This window comes from Chiroxiphia lanceolata, chromosome 8 (genome assembly GCF_009829145.1).
Source record: "Chiroxiphia lanceolata isolate bChiLan1 chromosome 8, bChiLan1.pri, whole genome shotgun sequence".
Taxonomy (NCBI): domain Eukaryota; kingdom Metazoa; phylum Chordata; class Aves; order Passeriformes; family Pipridae; genus Chiroxiphia; species Chiroxiphia lanceolata.
Window position 1 is genome coordinate 33,276,872 of NC_045644.1, and position 21,700 is coordinate 33,298,571.

The window sequence follows — 21,700 nt, forward strand, 5'->3', positions numbered from 1 at the left end:
ATGTGGTGATTTTCCTTCACAAAACATGGATTATTCAAATTCTATAATTTAATAATGTATTTTTTCTTTTCTCCATAATCTATAGCTACTCGTAAGTTGCATTTCACTGTAGACTGTTCCATAAATATATAATTTGAATTAGTTCTGTCTCTTTTGAAGAAAGTGTTTCCATTCTGCTTTGACTCAGTTCTAACCCGGGATCTAAATGAGCTAAAGATTAATAAAACCAATGTATACGGGTCCCCTGTACATCTGAGGTCCAAAAGTACACCAGATGATGTAGGACTGAGCTATTTTTATCTAGTTTACCAGTTAGGGAACATTGCATCAGATGTTTAGCCATGTCAGCCATTCCCTGTGCTCCGGACCAGCGTAATATGAGAGTGCCACATCAGGTGTTCCACCCCTGATATCAGCAAATTCTATAAACATGGCTGGACCTGCTAATTTCAAGGGTCGGGGTAAAAGGTAGGTTACTTCACATGATTGGAGCAAAGGAGCCTTACAGATTTTGATTACTTCTCCATGAGAGGATCACTCTCCTCGGTATGCTTCTCACTATTAGAAATATAAAGCTGCCCCTCTTAAGATGGAAAATTATCAAAGGAGTATTAATTCTTACATAACAAACTTCTGTAACTCTTCTCCTTGCCCTACTAGAAGTTTTTTTACCCTGAAAAGTGTCTTGAAAGAAACTCCCTCTCTCTGAGATTTAGGATGGAAAAAAATGGAGCTTCAACCAGCACCCAATGACACTGTTCCCTTACTGTCCTCTGGCATCACTGCTGAGTAATGTGAAGCAGTTTGGAGAGGATCATCAGTTGGGTGCAGTTGTCACAGCCTCATCACCTGCTGCTCATTCAGAAGGAATCTGGATTTCCATGTATGCAGCCATTGGCAAATCCCAGCACGATAAACTACATCTTATAATGCCTTAAACTAGTACTATAATAAACTATTATTCTCCAGTAGTTGATAGCAAGCAATCTCTTTGTTGCTACTAGGTTCCCCTCAGTGATGCCATTAAACAATCAAGTTTAAGTGTGATACGGTTTTCTACAGAAATACTCATAAAATATTTATCCTGTAGGGTTTTAGGAAAGTTTATTGCAAAAGGGTAGCAAAATAGTCACTGACTAATTTTGAAGAAATTTTATCAGCCCACATTTCATACACTTGAGATGTTGCTCTCCCTCCCCCTCCCAGACAAACAAAAGACTTAAAATCCCATCACCATAGGTATTTATTGGCTGGTACTGCTGCCCAGACATATCAGATACTGGTCAGACAGGAGTGTCATAATGCCAGATTGACTTTTCAAGATGGAATATAGTTTTTCATAGTACACTTTTGCTAGCACATTTTGAGTGTCCATGAGTCTTCTTTGCAAGGAAGTGAAAAGGTACCTTTCTATAAGCATGATTAGCACGACCCCCTCTATCTGCAAATCTGCATGGGTACTTTTGGAAAATGCCAGCCTATATTTTGTGTTTCTCCCTCTTACAAAGTGACTCCACTTGAATTACAATTATATATATATATATACATATATAAAATATATATAATATATAAATATAACTGTTAATTATAATTAATCTTTCCATCTGCAGAGATAAAAATATATCTATTTTAGTGAGTTGAGATATGGAGTACACTGTATTTTTCTAAATTAAATTTTAAAGTGCTTCTGTCTTAAGTCTGTACTCCATGTCCTTAGGAAAACATTTTCCAACGTTTTCCACATGCTGCTGACACCTGTTCTTCACTTCCATTGGGCATGCTGGAGCACAGAGGACAGCAGTTGCTGCAGACAATGCTGATAACAGCTGCTGCACACAAAGGCTGCCAAAATTGATAATACTGATGAAAATAAAATCAAACTGAGCAAGGTTAAAGACCTTAAGGAAATCTCCTGAAGGACAGCCAGAGTTCTGTGTGTTTGTTCACTACACGTTCACTTCAAGTACTAACATTGCTCTGATGCTTTGCAGAGGAAATTTGTACTCTCGTTATTGCTGAAGTATTTTCAGAAGATTCTGGCACTTTCACCTGTACTGCAAACAATAAATATGGCACAGTATCCAGTACAGCACATCTCACTGTCAGAGGTAAGGGTTTGTTTTAGTCCTTTGCTCCCTAGTAAATACAAGCAGAGCAGGCTATGATTTAGGCTGCCAAGGCACTGTACAGAATATAAGGGCAGAGTGTGTTGGTTCCTCCAATTCAGCTCAAGTTCTAGAAATGTTATTCGTAACTAAAAGGTCTGAGAATTCTCTGAAAAGAAAGTTTTTATTTCAAAGATGCTAATGGAATGTACGGGGGACATGGCTGAAGAGCACTGCTTGGTTTTCCAAACCAGAACGGTGTCTCCTTTCCCTCCACCTTTACAATAGTCCTTTTTTATGGGAATTTGTTGTTATATAAACAAACAACTCAGTCCAACAGCCAGAAGGACACCAGAGAGAGTTTTCTGAACTGTAATTTTGTGATTTTATTTCACTATGATTTATGGCATTTACGTAAAAGTTTGCTGTTTACTCTTTCAGCATCCGAAGACAGCAGCAATGCTGCCACCCTTCACACCACAAGCTCCATCGACTTTGTTGCTACTGAACACCAACCTCCCCCACACGCTCCTTCCCCCCACGGAACAAACCAAACACCTAAACCTAAACTTGAAGGTGTTCTCGTGAACCACAACGAACCCAGATCGAGTTCCAAGATAGGGCTCCGCGTGCACTTCAAGCTGCCTGAAGATGAGAAAGGAAGCGAATCATCATCAGAGGATGGACTCGGTGCTACAAACCAAATCAGACCCAACCATTTCCCAGAGAAGATAAATGGACAGCCAGTGAAAATAACTGAGCCAACTTCACCATCCAAGGAACCTCCCCCGGTACTGGCTAAACCAAAGCTGTAAGTAAATGGAATTCTATGTCTCAGGAGCATCACTGATATTATTTAGTATTTATAGACCATGGCACTATTGCACTAGAGCAAAAACTCAAACACAGAGAAAAAAAGACAGTCAGTATCACATGGCACTGGCCTAATTAACCGTACTCTTAGAAAACATATTCTACATATTCTGTATATCCCTCTTAGGAAAAGTGTTCTCCAATTTTAAAAGGAAAATATTTTCCCTCTGAAATGTTATTAATTCCACAATGTTTTCTGCTGCAGTCAAAAGGTAAACAACCCTGCTTTTATGCAGGCAAAATAAAAGCAGGTTCTTCACACACGTCACCCAGTTCTGGGTATGCAATTTTGCTGAAATCAGACATATTTGGTCTCACACATAGTATGGACTGGCAACAGCTGCCCAGCTGTTGTCCCAAAGGCCATTCCTCATGACTTTATGTCCCACAAGCGTAATTGCCTCCTAAAACAGATAAAACATTTGGAAGTGTTTGATAATGTGAAACGCCTTGAACTAAGAAGCACCTGCACAATTAGTGCACCAGGAGCTCAAGGGGAAATTTGAAAAAGTAGTGTAGTTTTCTTAGAGAACAATTTGTGGAATTTACACTGCACTTTGTTAAGTAATATATTTTTGGCATTTTTTCAGCCTCCCACATCTAGTTTAACAAAAAATCCTTAATTTTATTTCTTGAATACAACTATAGGCTCAGGAAGGACTTTATAAGGTAATTCATTGGTACTTTTAAGTAGGGCTGTAATTTCATAGCATAAACATTGCAAGGAGAAGAGAGAACTTACATACCATGTAGCAGAGGAAAAATTAGAAGCACTGATTTTGTTTACCTTATGAAGTCCATATTGACAGCATTGTCTACTTTCAGAGCTATGGTGTGCTTAAGGGAGGAGCAGAAGCAGTATTAAAGTTGTGCAACGCTTGCATAAAGCAGCATTTCTCTCACACACCCCCCAGAAAAACCCTCTGTAACAAAGAAGTGCTTTATTATGCAGATGTATATACGAAGGACCACGTAACTTCTAACTCTCTAACATTTTACTTTTTGAAAGCTTGAAATAGTTTTATTATCGAAATTATTATAATAATGATAATTATTATGATAATTATAATGATAATGATAATTTTTATAATAATTATATCTAAATTATCTATCTTTATGGTTATTTTTAATACATTATAGAAACAGTAATTCTTTTAACTAAAAAGAAGTTCTGTTGACCACATATTTGGTTTGTCAGTACCAGTTGTGGTTGGTCTCTACTTCTACATTCTTCACTTTTTATCAATAGTCATTTAGTAGTTTATAACATGACCATTTTCCATATTCTCTATGTCCTTTCTGGTTTTGGAAGGGAAAAAACCAGCCTGTTTTTCATGTGCTATATTTCTATATACCTAAAAACTAAATAAAACACTTGACAAGGCAAAATAATTCTCCTTAATTGCAAAACAGTTGACATATCTAGCAGATAGCATCTAGAAAACAACAACAGCATGAAATGCAAGTCCTCTCTGAATTAGACACCCCTGCCTGTCACTGAATGTCAACACCATCTAAACTACATTGGCAATACCTCTTATGGCAGATTATTACAAAGCTTTATCAGTCAAAATGCTGGTCTCAGAACTCGCTTCAACAGGAGGTAAATTGTTAGCCAGATTGACTGGCTAACAAATGCTCATTTAAAATATGATACATCAAATCTTACTCTTAGTTGCATAAGCAGTGAGGTACTAAGATGACAGGGAGCAGAATTTGACAATGCTGTGCCTTAAATATCTTCAAGTAAAATTTATATTTATATTTCACATGATCAAATGTAAGAATTATCTTCCATCAAATAATTTTCAGACAAAAAGCTTTTGTGCCTCTGGCAAAGAAGGGGAGAGGAAGGAAAAGTTTATTTTAGTAGCAAACTAATTTTATGCTCTTCTCATAATAATAGAGAATAAGTCAGGTAGGAGTTTCCTCTGTCTCTTATGGTATCACAGGACATTTTTTCCCCCCTCACAACTCATTTTTCTCTCTCAATTCATATATGGAAATGTAGTCAACTGGCATATTTCAGGGCTCATAACCAATTTTGCTCATCTTTATTTTATGTGCAGTGATCAGAGCCAGTTAAAACAGCTCCACAACCAGGTCTTGCTTGAACAGCAGCAGGTGCATCAGGCATCTCTAAGAGAGCTATCATTCAACACGGTTTCATTGAATTCTGCTACTTCACTCCACCAACAGTCCACCTCAACTCTGTACAAGCAAAGCTCAGCCTCTGCTTCACAAGCTTTTGGCTACACCCGCCCTAAGCAGTTCCTGCCATCCCAAACCTCACCACCGGCCAGCTCCTTGGCCAGCTCCTCCCTTGCAGCATTCAGCAACGTCCCTCAAGCAACTCAGAGAACAAACAACATGGAAAATTTCACAGGAAATCCCCCACCTGCCCAATCGAGGTCTTTGGGAGGGTTTACAAGCAAAAGCGAACAGTCTCTCCCAAGCCCCAAAGAACCCGCGGTGCCTCCGTTAACACTCTCTACATCCAGCGTAAAACACTTCCAGCCACAGACTGTGGCTCCTGCTCCCATCTCCCCGACTGGACGGATTCAGAATCCAGTGGCTTTCCTTAGTGCTGTTCTTCCCTCGCTTCCTGCTGGGCCATCAACCAACGCCATGGGCCTGCCCAGAAGTACTCCAGCCATGTAAGTACCATAAGCCACGTGCACAGAAGCAGGGATAAGAAATACTCAGAAGAAACCAGGATGTGCTTCTGTTCAAGGGTTCAGCAGGGGATTCACTGAAATGCAAGTCCTCCATGAAGTAGAAAAGTGAGTTTCTCATGTATTCTGGTCATTTAATCTAACCTTTACATTCAGTTAAGAAAGGAAGGGATAGAACCTTCTATAATAAGGTACACCAAGGGTAAGATAAATTCAACAGAGAAATGTGAGTGTGTAAACAGATATATACAAGAATGTGGGAGCTCAGAGATTCATAAGACTGTACTAGTGGGAGAAAAGAGATTTCATGAGCTTGCAGGATAAGTCACTCCATTTGCCTACACGAGGCACAAAAACATTCTTACCTATTGTAAGCAACAAGTAAAGTTTTGAAAGGTACCTCATAATGCAAGTTATTCTTTTAGTCCAGGTAAATCTAAGAAATAACTTATGTAAAGGTATTTTTCTGCTTGCAGTACTTTCTACATTTGAAGTCCCCCAGAAAATCTCAGGACAGTTAATGGTTTGCACATAAATACTTTAATTGACAGCCAGTATGATTTCTATGAGAAAATAGCTACCATCATATAAGCAAATAAGGATGATGATGTACTGGCAAGGTTTTGGCCTCATGAGTTTCTTCTTTACTGATAGAGTTGAAGTGAAATCCCTTTTGTGGACCATGTGAATCCGGTGTTAGCATGGCCAGGCCCAGTAAATTGGTACAACCATGGACCCCCAAATTCTGCACAAAGTAAGGAATACAAGGATATTATATCAACGGTACAGTTCAGGGTAGTGATAGCCATCAGTAAGTCACAATCTCCTGACTATCCCATGGATACTACAGTAACCAATCTGTTATTACAACAGAAGAATGTGTCCCTGTACGTGTACCATTCCCCACTCTGTGTGTCAAGAAATCCTGCCTTCAAACCATGACTGCCCTCCTACTCAGAGAGCTCCCAGTTGCCCAGCACAGCCACACAATCGCCATCACCCTGTGGCACCCGTCTGGCACCCAGCTCTGGCATCCCAATCAGGCACACAGCATGAAGTTATAAGATCCACAGTGAAGGTTTTAACTGTGGCCAATTCAAACCTTCAGCCTGCTTTCACTGCTGCAAGAGCAACCAAAAATCAGCTGCAACTGGCACCAGTCCCCTTCCTGCCCCTCAGAGCTGGTGCCCGAGTGCTCAGCTGCTGTTCTCTTTGCAATAATGACATTGAACGCTTGCAAAGATATTTCCTTTTTCTCACTGCACAGTAAGTCATTACGATCTGCCTACCAGGTAGAGCAGTTAAATATTGTTTTCTCCATTTTAGCTCTCATGGGTCCCAGCCCAGAGCTGAATTCCTAGAGCACAACTAGAGCTCAGCGTGCTGAGATCCAGATCTTGACCTCTGCATGGGAGAGAGTCTAAGTGGGGGTACAAAAGGTCAGGAAGGAACCTGAACAGGATCTGGGATAATCAGTGAATACCTACGGAAACTTCAGCTTCCTTTTGGGGCATTATTAATGATAGTAACTCTGGTGAAGAAGGGAGAGCTCACTGTGCCTGCAGAACAACAAGAGGGAGATACTTTGCAGAGCAATCATCAGTTATGCCTTCATCAGGAGTCCCTGTAATTAAGATCCCAACTCCCAGTAAACTCCCAGAAAGTTACACACTTTCTGGCAGTGTCCTGCTGCTCTTCTTCAGCAGTGCACTCTCACAGTCTCTTGACTGTCTTATTTAAGAATTTAACGATTTTCAAACCTTAAACAGACTGCATCTATAACATAAAAATAAAAAATAACTGTTGAGGTTAGGTATCATAAAAGGGTGAGAGAAATAAAAGAAGTAAAAGTTCATGGGAAGAGTAAACGATCAATGAAGATGTGAGATAAGGATCAATGAGAAATTGTATTAATTTTTAAATTATTGTCTGATACAGTCATATGTACATATTGTACACCTAAGGTAACTCCTACACACATTTCTTTAGCATTTACTGTGACATAATTATTGCAGGATAAATATAAATGGAACTGAGATGCTTATTATATAATGCTTATTCTACATAACATCTGTGGTTTTAATTCCTACTAGCATGGGAATGGTATGCACCATTAAGATAGTACCAAAAAAAAAAAAAATCAAATGCTGTATTGTGGGTTCACTTCTACGTAAATAATTAATAGGTTCCTCCAGACAACTGAAGTGTAACATATCATGTCACACAGGTGACAAAATATGTATACATTGGTTGCTGCATGTTAGTATCAGAATTTTCTTTTAATAGCCCATCCCAGGGATCAACAAAGAAAAATCTGAAGCCTCTGCCATTAGCAACAAGTGATTCCATTCGGGAAAATAAAGCTGCTCTTGTAAAGGACCTGGAAAGAAAACTGCGTTTCAGAGAGGATGCTAATCAACACAGTAGTCAGCAGGTAAGAAAATCAAGTCTTATTAAAATAAGTTTTCACTCATGAACAAGTCATGTATTACAACGTGTGGAACAAAAAGTGTTTGGGTGGTTGAGCTGCTGCGCTGCTTTGCAGGGTGAGCTTTGGTGGTGAGCTGTGCTTTGGAACAGCAAACTGTAGCTTTAAACAGGAAGCATGAGGGGATGCAGCTGTAGAAGATTTAGTTTGTGACTCATCAGCATTTTTCATTTCTGGTCATCTCAGAGACTGGTAGGAATGTAACACCTCTTTGTTTTCATGGAAGCCTTTGGACAGTGGCTTTCATTTTTTTGCTTTACAAGTTGCTCAACTTAAAATTAAAGAGTAATCAAACTGTTTAGGAAAAGGTTTTTGGTTTTTGTTTAGGTTGAACTAAAGTGGGGGGTCAGTTTTTAGCATTAAACCTATTTTTCCAGATCTCCAAACTTGTATGAATTAACAGGGACTTTTTGGCAACTTTATTATTATTATTATTATTTATTATTAGAATTTAGCAAAATAACAAGCCTTTTACAAAGTTCAAGGAACTAAATATCAGTTCATTCTTAACTGGAATCAATAAATTCACTGGATTTGGATGCTGTCTATGAAATTAAAAAAGAAATAGGACACATTAAGGATTGTTGGACAGCTGTTCCACCTGTCGGTGATTATTCTTCTCTCACCTTGGCCATGGAGCCCTCAATAGCTGTCCCACCAGCTCAGGCTTAACCCAGCAAATTAGGTTTTACCCTGATCTGTTGTCAAGCAAGGAACTTCTCACAATGTCCATCAGCCCTTCTGACAGAGAACATGCAAAGATAAGCAAAAAGCCACGGAGTCTTTAGAGCAAATTACCCTCTGTGGACAACTGCAGTGTAATCCCTGGGTTTTTTTAATTTTGCTGTTGACCTTTCTTTCTGGCAGATCACACTGCCAAAGCACTTTGAGTAAAACAGCTGGCAAGCACTGTGTTTTGCAGATGAATCACAAGCGTTGCAAATTGTACTTGCTATAGTAGTAAGACAAATTATTTAGAGAGCTACTGTGAAATACCAGTCAATCTTTTGAGTTAACTCCATGATAACCCCTTTAGAAACAATGATAACTAGTCTCAAAGTTATCTGCTGACAGCAAAAATTATATATACACTTATTTGCTATTCTGGAGGAGACCAAAACTAAATCTTGATTCTCCAATTCTTCGAACACTGAAAAGCCTCAAAGCTGGCACTTTTCTAATTGTTATGGTAATTATAATGCCAATGAACTAAATAACAGTTCTGGAATTATTCAATAAAAGTTCCCTCATGTTCCTCTCAGTTCCCACCTTCTGACTTTACTCTTCCACATCCAGGAAAAGCATGGCTAGACTTCACTGCTAACTCCAGCAACTTCTCATCTGAGTTTGCTCCTCAGTGAAAGCAGTGATTTTTTAAAATAGGTGAGAAGATGAACAGTATTTCCTGAAATTCCTATTGCTTTACACTACATAGAACAACCAACATCATTAAAATAATATATTGGAGTGCTGGATCCACACTCATAGATTTTGTCCTGGTTTTTTTCCTCTTGCAGTTAAACATGGAATTAAAAAGGAGACATTGTCATTCTATACATGGCAAATTTGTGTTAAATTGATACCAGGAAAAAACACCCTGTCATTTCTGCAGATGGCAGTCTGCAGCATTGCCAGGTGAAATTCCATCACAACTGAGAGTGCTGAAAAAAAGAAAATGTGTTTCAGTTACACCCAAACATCTTCAGTCAGATTTGTTCAGTTCTTTCAAACAGAAGATACACGAAATAAGGTTTGGCTTTATGCTACCACAGGAAGAGGTTAGGACAAACCCCAGGATATAGGAGACTAAAGTCAGCTTCTTTCTTGGCCTGAAGACAATCAAATTCATAACTCTGAACTCCCATAAGGACAGGCTGAACTCATTGCCAGTAGGTATGTGTAGTGTTGGTGCTGTCCCAGGTTGCACAAATAATTAAGCATTCTTTATTAACAAGAGAAAAATCTGGAAATTCCACCTTTCAGAACAGCTTCTGTAACCTGAGCTTTTCTATCACCTTCTCCAGCTCAAAGAATAGAACTTATGACTTTCAGGCATATGGGAACAGGCCCTCAATTAGCAGGGCATTCCAAAGAGCATTTCAGCTGAATGATTAGGGTCATTTGAGGAAGCTGTTAGAATCCTTTCTTCCAGTTTGTGATGGAGAAAAGAAACAGGCTTCACCAATATATTTTCAACATTTCCTCTATAGAGGAAATTAGGCTTTACAGGCAAAACTTAGAAATGAATTATATTATCTCCTCAAAACCTTTTTATACAAATAATATGAAACAGCAAAATGAGGTAATTAAACCTCAAAACCCTGTACAGTAGTAAAAATAAATTAATCAACTGATAACAAAGGAAGGGAGAGTGAAGAAGCTGGGCCTGGTTTATACATTTTGGTTATAAGAACTACAAACTGTGCTCACAGTGCCATTTACTATGAAGAATGTCATGCGAATGGCAACACCGACTGGTTGTGTCTTATGGAAGACTCAGCAGTCTTATTTTTAGGACAAGGAGTAAACCTACAAGTGTTTAGAGAATTATGCACAGCCCTTACATGAATATACTCTTTACTTTTGCTAGAGAGCATTTGATAAGAAATTTCAGAGCAAAAGAGATGTGGGGTTTGTCCAAAAGCTTTTAGATCATGAAAAACCAAAGCCTGTAAAGTTGCAGATTTCAACTCATCACACAGCCCACAACACCAGTAACACCTCAACACTGAGCAAACAGAACTATCTCCTCACAGTTCCCACATTAAGCAGTCAGCTTCAGAAAGGTCCCAAGAATCAGAAGCTGTTTTCCAGGGCACCAGAATTATGTTTAATCCGATCACCCCAAAAATCTTCCTCAAAACCAAGCTTCACATCATCTCTCAAAGGTCAGCAAATGTAGGCAATTTTTGATTAAGGAGGGAAATTAAACCACAAAGACTCCTCACAGAAGCTTCTCTGCTCTGTGCTAGAAATGAGAAGAGATTTAAGAACCTGATCAAGACGAATTACCAGATCTTGATATTAATGGGTACAAACTCTCTATAATTGTGGGAATGAATAGTTGAACAACCACTTGTAGCTGCCTTCTCAAGACCTAGATCTAATCCATAATAAAGTACAGACAGGTTTTCATGGCAGGGATCCTGGCTTGCAGAACTCATCATGTGGGAAAGGGAACCTGAACTCCCCGTGCTTGCACACACACTCGCTCCAGCTAAGTCTGTGGGAACTGGAGATGGCCACCTCATTTGCTTTCCCTTCTGTTTTCCCCTTGCTTAATCACTTTGAACTGTATTTTCAATATTGTCTAGCTGGACAATGACTTGCTAGTCTCTTCAAGGGTTTACATTTACATTTGGGTAAGCATGTCTTGTGCCACGTAAGACACCCAGTACAATTCATCTGCAAGAAGTAAATTGCTAAAATGGCACCTCTTCATGGCACATGACCAGCGAAGAAAAGCATCCATGCTGGATCTGTTGTTTTTTGATTGCCACTGCTGAAAGGGGAGCAGGGGGAGGAGAGAGAATTCAAACTAAAAAGAAGACTTCAGTCAGAGCAGCTTAGATTAGACTGTGAAGCCAAGGAGTGTTACAGCTTGGAAAGAGACACTGAGATGCAACATAAGCCAGTTTTTTAGATAAACTGTTACATGGATTTTGAATAAGTCTGCCAAAAAGCCAACCTAGAAAAAGTTACAAAACTGGGATTAAATTGGGAAATTCATCTAGAGTTGGCAATGAGTGACCAACAGAATTGTTATACAGTATATGAGAATCAACATTTGAATAAAGATCCTCTAGCCTTTCTGTTTGTGGCAATTTCCATGAGTTACTAAGCTAACAGCAGATTATTTTGATTCTACAAGCTTCTACTAACTGTTAGCATGTATATTCACTAAGATCTGAATCTTGCTAAAGATAGATTTTAACTTCAACAGACCCAGGATTTTAAAACCTTTACTCATATACAAAGGTGCTTAGAACATTATAGGAAATACTACACTCTATGCAATTCCTTTTTTGCCAAAAATGTTCACACATAGCAGAATGGCCCTGGAGTTAAATTACTTGATTCAAGATCTAGGAGACCATGATCCAATTCTGCTTTGTCACAGACTTTCTGTACCACCTTAACAAGTCCCTCAGCTTCTTTAGGCCTCAATATCTCATATGTAAAATGCAGGTAATAGCCCTGCCCTGAAGAGTGCCTTGATGTCAGGTGCTCAAAAATGATGGTGATGGGACCAAACAGATCCATCAGAGAGACAAAACGATGTGAATCTGTACCTTCAGCAAGACTTGCACTGAGAGAAGATTTTGTTTGCCATACTGGTCAAAGTAGAGCCACCCACCAGCACCCTACAACAATACTGCCAAGGCACAGCAAGGGCAAGCAGCTCCCCAGAAGGGAAGGTGCATTTCACTGCCCCAAATTTCCACTAGAGATGCATAATCACCAGCACATTTCCTGACTTTGGCCAGTTTTAAGTCTTTTACCCTTCTAGCTATCATCATCATGGCTGGGCTTCGCGAATGAAGATTTGGGAAGGCTTTATCCACATTTGTTACAGGCACGTTGGTGACTTATGAGGCCAATACGTGACAGACATATCCGGTTGCAAAAGGCGCAGCAGAAAGACTCCTTAGATGGTGTATTCCGCAAGACACGGTTCTTCCTGCGTTGCCTTTTCTCCTCGAGAGTGATCCTGCGTGTGTTCTCAAAGGCATCCGCAGCGTTATAGATGGTGTGTCTCCAGACCTCCCGATTTGAGGCCAGAGTAGACCAATTATGGTGATCAATATGGCCAAGGCTGAGATGTTGTTTCAGGGAGTCCTTGAATCTTTTCTTCGGGGTTCCTCTCTTGCAGCAGCCAGTGGCAAGTTCACCACAGAGCAGGATCTTAGGGAGGCGGTGGTTGGTCCTTCATCCTTGAGACGTGCCCTGCCCATCGCAGCTGTGTTCTCATCAGCATGGCCTCAATACTTGTGACAGCTGCTTGCTCTAGTACAGATGTATTGGTCACATAGTCTGACCAGCGGATGTTAAGGATTGTACGGAGGCAGCGCTGATGGAAGCGTTCTAGGAGACGCAGGTGGTGGCGGTAGATGACCCATGATTCGGAACCATACAAGAGAGTAGACAACACTATGGCTTTGTAAACACTGATCTTGGTGCTTTTCTTTAAGTGTTTATTACGCCATACTCTTTTGTGGAGTTTTCCGAAAGCACTGTATGCCTTTGCCAACCTGTTGTCTATCTCCCCGTCAATCTTACCATCCAAGGAGATGAGGCTGCCTAGGTAATTAAACTGCTGGACTGATTTGAGCTCTGACCTTCTAGCTATACTCTGACAATATTAATGCAACATCACCTGCTCCCCTTTTGCACGCTGTGCACACCAAACAACATGCATTACATGTAAGAGAAATAACCAGATTTCAACAGTTGCAGTCTACTCAGCATATATAGATCATCATATACAATTATAATATGTATACATGATATGTATTATACTTTGTACAGCACATCACATCACTAGATAGGAGCTGGAATTTACAGTCTTTTAGCTGGTAGATAGCACAATTTTAAATATCTAGCTACTATATTAAACAAGTGTGTGAATCCCTGCCTGTAGAAGTTTCATGTTCCAGGAAAGCTGCCAAAAAAGTAGCTGCAATCCTGCATTTTGGGCTCAAAATCAGGGCTTGAACCCCTGTGCTCTTTCCCTCAGTCTCCTCAGTGTGATGAACTGCAGCCTAGTTTTAACATTGTACCCAGTGATCACACTGACTTGTTCTTCATATGATGCTTTACAAAATACTTGTCTGAACCACAACCACAAACACTTTGCCCTACACCACTTTCATAATCACATTCAGAAATAGGCTCATGGCTTCTGTGATAAAAGTAGTTCTTCAGAAAGTCATATTAAAAATTGTGTTCTTGCTAATCCTAACAGAAAATCTACCAAACAAGCAAAAACCTCCAAGATTATATTCTCTACAAAACAGTGTATTCTCACTTTTTCAGAGATTTCTGTTCTTTGTAAGAAGTTTGGTATAACACCTTCAGTCTATGTACGTTGACGTTCGGATTTTCACAGCAAAGTTAACTCAGTTGTGTTGGTTTGTGTGCAAACTTACAGCAGCACATGCACACTGAACAACACATTCAGAAAGGCAAAGACTGAAGTGTGAGCACAACAGTCTGGGGCTGTGGGAACCCTAACTTTGAAATTTTCTGATTTAAAATGTATTTTTGAACATAACTCCTTAAAATGACCAGTCCAAACTTGTACAGTCAGCCTGCACAGTTCCTAGATAATGACACCTGGGGCTTCCATGGGCAGGGCAGCAGCCTCCAGGAATGACAGCCCAGTGCTGACAGTGCAGCAACATGGGCAAGTTCTCACAAACTGCTCCTGTTACCCACATCCCTCCAGAGTCACATGCAAAGAAACGCGAGAGAAAACCTGCCCATGAAAGGGGCTCCATTGAAATGCATTCCTCCCTCTATCAGAACTGTGTCCAGTTCTGGGCCCCTCAGTTCAGGAAGGGGCTGGAGCAGGTCCAAGAAGAGCAACGAGGCTGGGGAAGGGACTCAAGCACAACTCCTGTAAGGAGAGGCTGAGGGAGCTGGGGTTGTTCAGCCTGGAGAAGAGGAGGCTGGAGACCTCATCACTCTCTACAACTGCCTGACAGGAGGTTGTAGCCAGGTGGGGGTTGGTCTCTTCTCCCAGGAACCAGTAGTAGGACAAGAGGGCATGGCCTTAAGCTGTGCCAGGGGAGGTTTAGGTTGGATATGAGGCAGAAATTTTTTTAGAGAGGTGGAATCGGAATGGGCTGCCCAGGGAGGGGGTGGATTCTCCGTCCCTGGAGGTGTTTAAGGTGAGACTGGATGTGGCATCAGTGCCATGGTCGGGGAGCCACAGCGGGGTTGGATCAAGGGTGGGACTTGATGATCTCGGAGGTCCTTTCCAACCTGGCTGATTCCATGATCATGTTTTCTTTTGCAAACAGACATGTGCCCCTTTTTTCTCAATGAAGTAGTTTGTAGGAAGTTAATGTCCTCAGCACATCAGCCAGGAAAAAAATGATACACTGTGTACACAGAAAACTTTTTAAGATCTAAAAGAGATGCAAGGTTAATTTGGCTAAGTACAATTTGAAAATGTAACTTTAACTTATGTTAGTTGGTTAGGCCACTTAAGACAAATTGGCACTTTTGGAGGAGATGAAATAAAAGATGTTAATTGTCTTTAAGCATTTTGGTTTCATCTGTGAGCCATCATGGCTACAGCAAGCCTACACTATTGATTTCTTATTATGTACCATGACTTCTTTTGGACAGCAATAATCTGGATAAAAAATCTGTATGAAAAACTGCTGACAACTCAGATATCTATAAACAATTCTGGACTCTGCCATCAGCTCGCAGTATTTCAATGCCTTTTAACTCTGCTCTACAGCTTTTGGATAGCTCTCTGACTTTGAGAAATCTTAACACTTTCCATCCCCACTCATTTTATTCTAATGAGAGTTCAGAGTTGCCCTCTCTGAGCAAAAATTCCTCATGAGCTTACTGTGTCTAACTTCTGAGATAACCCATTTATGCATCAATTTGCCTACTCTGCCCATCAACCCTTTTGCCCTCCAAACACACATAACACTTGACAAATGGTTTATCTTTGTAAAGGGAATAACTGCTCAAATATGATAAATGAGAAACATGTCTTCAAAACAGTGTACTTAGCTTTATAATTTTCCTGTCATTTAACCAATATCCAGAAATAATTACATAATTTGAGAGGTTCATTACAAAAAAAAAAACCAGTAATGTGTTTAAACAGGCAGAAATGGGACTCTGTACCATATTTGCTATGCTGCCCTGACCTTTTTTCATGTGACAAATCATTAGATGACAGAAAGGGAAGATTACTCCTACCTTAATTAATCCTTAATTAGCCTCCACATTTCCAAAGGTCAAACAGCATGTGAAATCCCTGAAAACAATTTCATTCTTAGGAGAATTACTTGGAGTATCTTCAGCTAATACTGAAAAATTCAGACACTCAAGGTAAACCTTTCTCAGTAGGTCAAATCTCTGCCATAGATTTTGCTCTCTGCTGCCAAGAACTACCTAAACAACATGAAGGAAACTACTGAAACCTCTCAAATAAGTGGAAGGAAAAAAAAAACTTCAAATGTGATCTTCAGTTGGTTAGAAATTAGAGATTCTCCGGCTTTATAGCAGCGTAACTAAGATGGCAATGTGATCCATTAAAGCAATTTGCTGACACATGCTGCAGGAGAGAAGAGAAGCTCAACAAGATGAAACTTTATGAGGCTGTTTGGTGGTTCCCAGCTGCTGGCCAGCCCACTGGGAGGGTGGCTGGTACCATCCAGGGCCTGGCTCACAGCCTCTGGCACGTCTCACTCTGCCACAGACCTGCCAGCTGGAAGCTCCTGCTTGGCAAAGGGGGACTTGCAGGAGAGTGTCAGAGAGAGAGGGAGGGAGGAAGGTGTTAAAGGGAAGGAAGGTCTTGATGGGGGCACTCAGCAACCTCAGCTCCCCGTGAATGCTCCTGGTACCTTGTAATTATCCACACTGCTCTAAAGCCGTGTGGGAGGAACAGACCTGCAGCATCAGAGAAGAAAGGAGGGGTGGAAAGAGGACTCAGTTTCCAGTAAATTCCTTTCCTCCCTACTCTGAGCTGTCTGCCTTTTCCCACCATAGCTAGTCTTTTCTAGAGCTGACCTTACAGCAACCTCCCCAAAAGAGAGATTTTGGATGAAGAGACCAACACGCAACACATACCATTCCCATCCCAAAATCAGATGTTACCAGGGCATTTAATCCACCATTGGGAACTTCCAGCCTTTTTTACTTTGTGGTTGCCGTGTTTTCTTCCTCTCACCAGGTCTCACAAACCTCTGTCTCCTCAAAACTCCACTGTAATGTCTACATTTTTGGCCACTTGTCCTCTTGGCCTCCTGACAAAATCAGAAGAGTTGTTAGCTAAAATTCTGTGCTACCTCTCCATCTTTTCTCCTTACTATCTGGGAACTGCTGGTCAAGAGCATAATCAGCAATATCATGGAATGGCTAAATGATCAGGGATATAAGTGCCAGTGATTTGGGATATCTGCTAGTTCTTTAGTTAACCTTCTGTAAGATTTCAGACAAGATGCATTTTCTGAACCTTGTTTTTTCAGCAAATGGAATAAATCTAAGGATTGGCTACATCCTTATTTACTATTCACAGGTTTTGAAAATGCTATTAAAAAAAAACCCTGAGAATTGTGCTTTTGGAATTACGCAAGTACGTTTTGCTTTCTCAGTTACACCAGCTTTTTTTGCTGTCTTTGAAAAAAATTCAGTTTCATTAGTTACCTTATGCAAACTTAAGATGCAATATCTGTGTCTGCAAACCAAATTCACAGTTTCACTCATTTCAGAAGTAATCTAGAAGTGCCAACGGCTGCAAATACCCCAGAACGTGACTGGTTTAGTTCAGAACTGTGCCTCTCTCACCCTGCAGGAATACAAGATTTCAAGCTTTGAGCAGAGGCTGATGAACGAAATAGAATTTCGCCTGGAACGAACCCCGGTGGATGAATCAGACGATGAAGTCCAACACGAGGAAATCCCTACAGGCAAATACATAGCACCCATCTTTGATAAGAGACTCAAACATTTCCGGGTAATGGAAGGATCCCCTATCATATTTACCTGCAAAATAGTTGGAATACCTGTTCCTAAGGTAAGTCATTCTCACTGTTACCAGTAAAGGAATAAAAAACAACTACCTATCATTTTCTATACATCCCTCTGGAAAGTCTCACTCCTGAGAACATGGCTCTGTGGAGAGAATTCTAAACATAATCATTCCCCCCTTCCTTTCTAAAGTAACAATATCTGCTCCTGAACATGAATCAGGCCTTGAGGTACCATAGGGACTGCCACAAACCACCTGACTGCAAGAGAAACAGAACTGCATAAACCCTCAGAAAGTCAAGTGCTCAGAAAGACGAGAACCGACCTGAGATAACCAGTAACGTGTCTAGAGCCAAGAAAAGAGAACCTGACAGGTCCAGTTGTGATGTGAAGCTTTCAGAGCTCAACCTGGAATCATTCTAGTTCACATTATAACTGATCTGCAAAGTTTATAATACTCTAAAATTTTGACTAGCTATTGGTCAACTTGTGTCACGTTCTTATCTACGTTTTTCTAGTCCCTGTTCCACTACAGAGCAAGTGTTAAGTCACAGCGGGTGTGGGGGGGTCTGATCACTGCAGGTGTACTGGTTCAAGGATGGTAAGCAGATCTCAAAGAAAAACACGCATTTCAAAATGAACAGAGAAGAAGATGGAACATGCTCTTTACATATTGAAGCTGCAACCAACGATGATGATGGCAACTATACTATTATGGCTGCAAACCCACAAGTAAGATGTTTTAGTTTCTTTTACAGAAATGCTTGTTTCACCTTTTTCTAATATATAGTAATAGGAACAGAGATTGGGCCACCTAGGCTAACACTGAGTGGTGACTGTATCATAAATTAGATGCTTCAGAGCATAGGAGAGGAACACATGTAAAGAAGACTGACAGAACTAATCCCCTATTCTTAACACATCCAGTCAAAATCATTAAGGACAATTTTCAAGTCAGTAACTTCTGCCCACTGATAGGTACATTTTGAGATGTGGCAACAAGACAGACATGATATTTCAGGCAGAAGAAATATCAATTCAAGCAAGGAGAAATAAAAAGATACATCAAGTTTGGAAGTGTTACCAAACATAATTATTCTTTATCTAGGATGCAAAGACGTGGATCTGCAAATAGTTTCACCCCCCAATACCATTCTCCTTCACCCCATGTGCTAGATTAGCTTTTTATTTAGAAGTACATTCAAGCAAATCAAGCAACTTTTTCCAGTTTCAATTTTTGCTCCTTTCTGAATTATATTTCTTCTCAGGTTCTGTGTGGCTGCACTGACGAGTATGCCAGTACAAAGGTACTGGCAGACAGTACCTGTGGCAGGAATAAACAAGCAGGGACAGGTAGTGCTGAAGCTGGGTCACACAGCACCACTGTCACATGCATTGCCACAGCCTGGAAGAGTCACAGAAACACACTGCTCTGGATACACAAAGGAACTCCTGTCTCAACTGCACTCCACCGCAGGCTGATAGCATTTGCTTTGGAAAAGTAACATTTAGACTACAGTTCAGTTACTTTATAAAAATAAATCCTAATGCATTGTAAATGTTCAATGTTTATACTTTAAAATGAAATAAGCTATTAACCAATTATTAATTCTGTTTCCTTTGTGATCTGCAGGGGAGAATCAGTTGTTCAGGCCACCTGATGGTTCAAAGTGTCCCTCTGCGGAGCCGAATATCAACAACTCAACCTCACAGGTGAAAGAAAAAAGTCCCTCAGACTTTTTAATGCTTCTCACTGAAGATATCCAAAGTAACCAGCTACTGTACTTCTAGGCACTCACTGAACTTCTGTTCTCAATCCTAAAATGGAAGTAACAGCAGCACTTCCCCTCCAACATAAGTCACTTCTATATTGTAATATTTTTAATGTTGTCCTCAAATACAGGGAAGTTTAGTTTCATTTACCTGCTGCAGTGGAGCCAAAGGCAAGGGATGGATTAGCAAGATGCAATTCAGCCAAAAAAAAGCAAAAAGAAGCAAAGGCCAGCTTGGGAATCCAAGGATATTACATGATATAATTAACTTGATAACCTTTCTAAATGGAATATATGCAAGAATTCAATTACAATCAGTCCATTTCTTTCTGCCCTTTTCTATAACTCAAGCTATCTGTTCATCCTTTCCCCTAATTCCTTCCCTTTTTTAAGCATTAGGAAAAAATGGTTTGACTTTCAAACACACACATGCAATTTTTGTGTTGCAGAACACGACCCCGAGTGCCAGAAGGAGACAAAGAGGCAGTTCAAGAACGCTTTTTCAGGCCGTACTTTCTACAGGCTCCAGGTGACATGGTAGCACATGAAGGGCGACTTTGTAGGTTGGATTGTAAGGTATTCACTGGTTCCTCTGTTCATTCTCACTTTCCCTACTTCTGTACATGTGTTGCTTGGTGTTTTCACGTCCTTTGTTGCTTGCATGAACATTTTTCATTCAAGTTTTAATGCTTACTTTTTAAAAACTATTTCTTGTTGCCATTGTCTCTGAGCTGATTGCAGGGATTTCTCTTGAATACATGCTCTATGGACTGAAGAGCACAGAGAACACAACCCAGAAACAGAAGGCTCACTTGCAAGGTTGTTCAAATTACTAGATATGTTCACCGTGTCCTTTACCAGTATAAACTCCAGAAGTCCTGCTCCATTATCAGATTCTTGAACATAATCCATAATAGCACAAAATGGTGAAAAGAGAGGATTCAGCACATTATATTGTGTTCAAGCAAGTGTTCCCATTGCATTGCACTGAACTACTGAAGTTTAATAGTCCCAGGGAAGAGGGAACAGAGTCCAGTTTATTTTATGCTTCCCCAGCATGCACAGATGCAGAAACAGCCCCATTTACTGATTCAAATCTCAGCATGAGGGAGCTGTCAGAGGTTAGAGGTCATGTAGTGAACATCCTGTGATTGAATACCCTTAAGAAAACCATCTGCTCCAACATACTTTGGTAGCCCCTCCATGTCCCAGTAGCACAGCAAAGGTGGTAATGCTGACACTCATCTCTTCTATGGTCCAGAATGTCTCCTGCCCTCAAGTGGGTAGAAACTCTGAAGCACAACTTAATGCTCTGAGGATGAACAAGATTCATTGCTACCTCTTTTATGACATAAAGTTTAGCAGGAGCATGCCAAAGAATTTGGTTATTCCTAGTTCTGCTATCCCAGCAGAGTTTGGGAAGCCTTAAAGCATGTCTAGCATTGCATGAACCAGAAGAGAGCACTGCTTATTCAGGCAAGTTCCACTTCCCCTTTTTTCTGCTTTGTAAAATATTGTTTGGAAAAGAGTATTTTAGACATGAGTAAGTACTGCTACCCCTCGGAAAGATTTTTAACATAATACAGTCTAATAGTATAACAGTATTTAAAAAAACCCTTAATCTGCAGTGTTCTAAAGCACATAAGTTCAACAGCTACAAAGTATTAAATCATTTTCCATCACATTTTACAAAATATAAAGTCATTTGTATAGAACTCTTCTTCATCTCTATTAAACTCTGTAGTGTTTTAGATCCCGGGTTTTGATTTATACTCAGCACAAAAAAAAAAAAAAGGAAACCAGCAGATTATTAGGAGTCTTTTGTGAATCTCATATTACAAAGTTTCTTCCTTTCTGACTAAGAAAAAGGAAAGCATTACTTGTATTTTTTTCTCTTTTTGCTTGCTTGTTTTCTCATTTTCTTCCTTTTGGAACTGGCAAGCAGACAAACAGAAGCTGAGAAATAGTTAAAAAACCCAGAATCTTTCTGCCCTATATTCTGACATCATTCAGGTGGTATCTGGGGAAAAAAAAAAAAGCCTACCTACAAATTTACTGAACTCT

General features: G+C 40.1%; 1 protein-coding gene across 2 annotated transcripts in view; it reads left to right on the forward strand.

The window, feature by feature from the left end:
- MYPN (myopalladin) overlaps positions 1-21,700 on the forward strand; it is a 68,080-nt gene that overhangs the window by 35,996 nt on the left and 10,384 nt on the right. For both annotated transcript variants that reach the window (XM_032694181.1, XM_032694180.1), the window contains 8 exons: positions 1,992-2,108; positions 2,547-2,916; positions 5,048-5,635; positions 7,940-8,087; positions 17,689-17,910; positions 18,447-18,596; positions 19,498-19,577; positions 20,086-20,212. In XM_032694181.1, the coding sequence (XP_032550072.1) occupies positions 1,992-2,108; positions 2,547-2,916; positions 5,048-5,635; positions 7,940-8,087; positions 17,689-17,910; positions 18,447-18,596; positions 19,498-19,577; positions 20,086-20,212 (1,802 nt within the window). The remainder of the gene's footprint in view (positions 1-1,991; positions 2,109-2,546; positions 2,917-5,047; positions 5,636-7,939; positions 8,088-17,688; positions 17,911-18,446; positions 18,597-19,497; positions 19,578-20,085; positions 20,213-21,700) is intronic.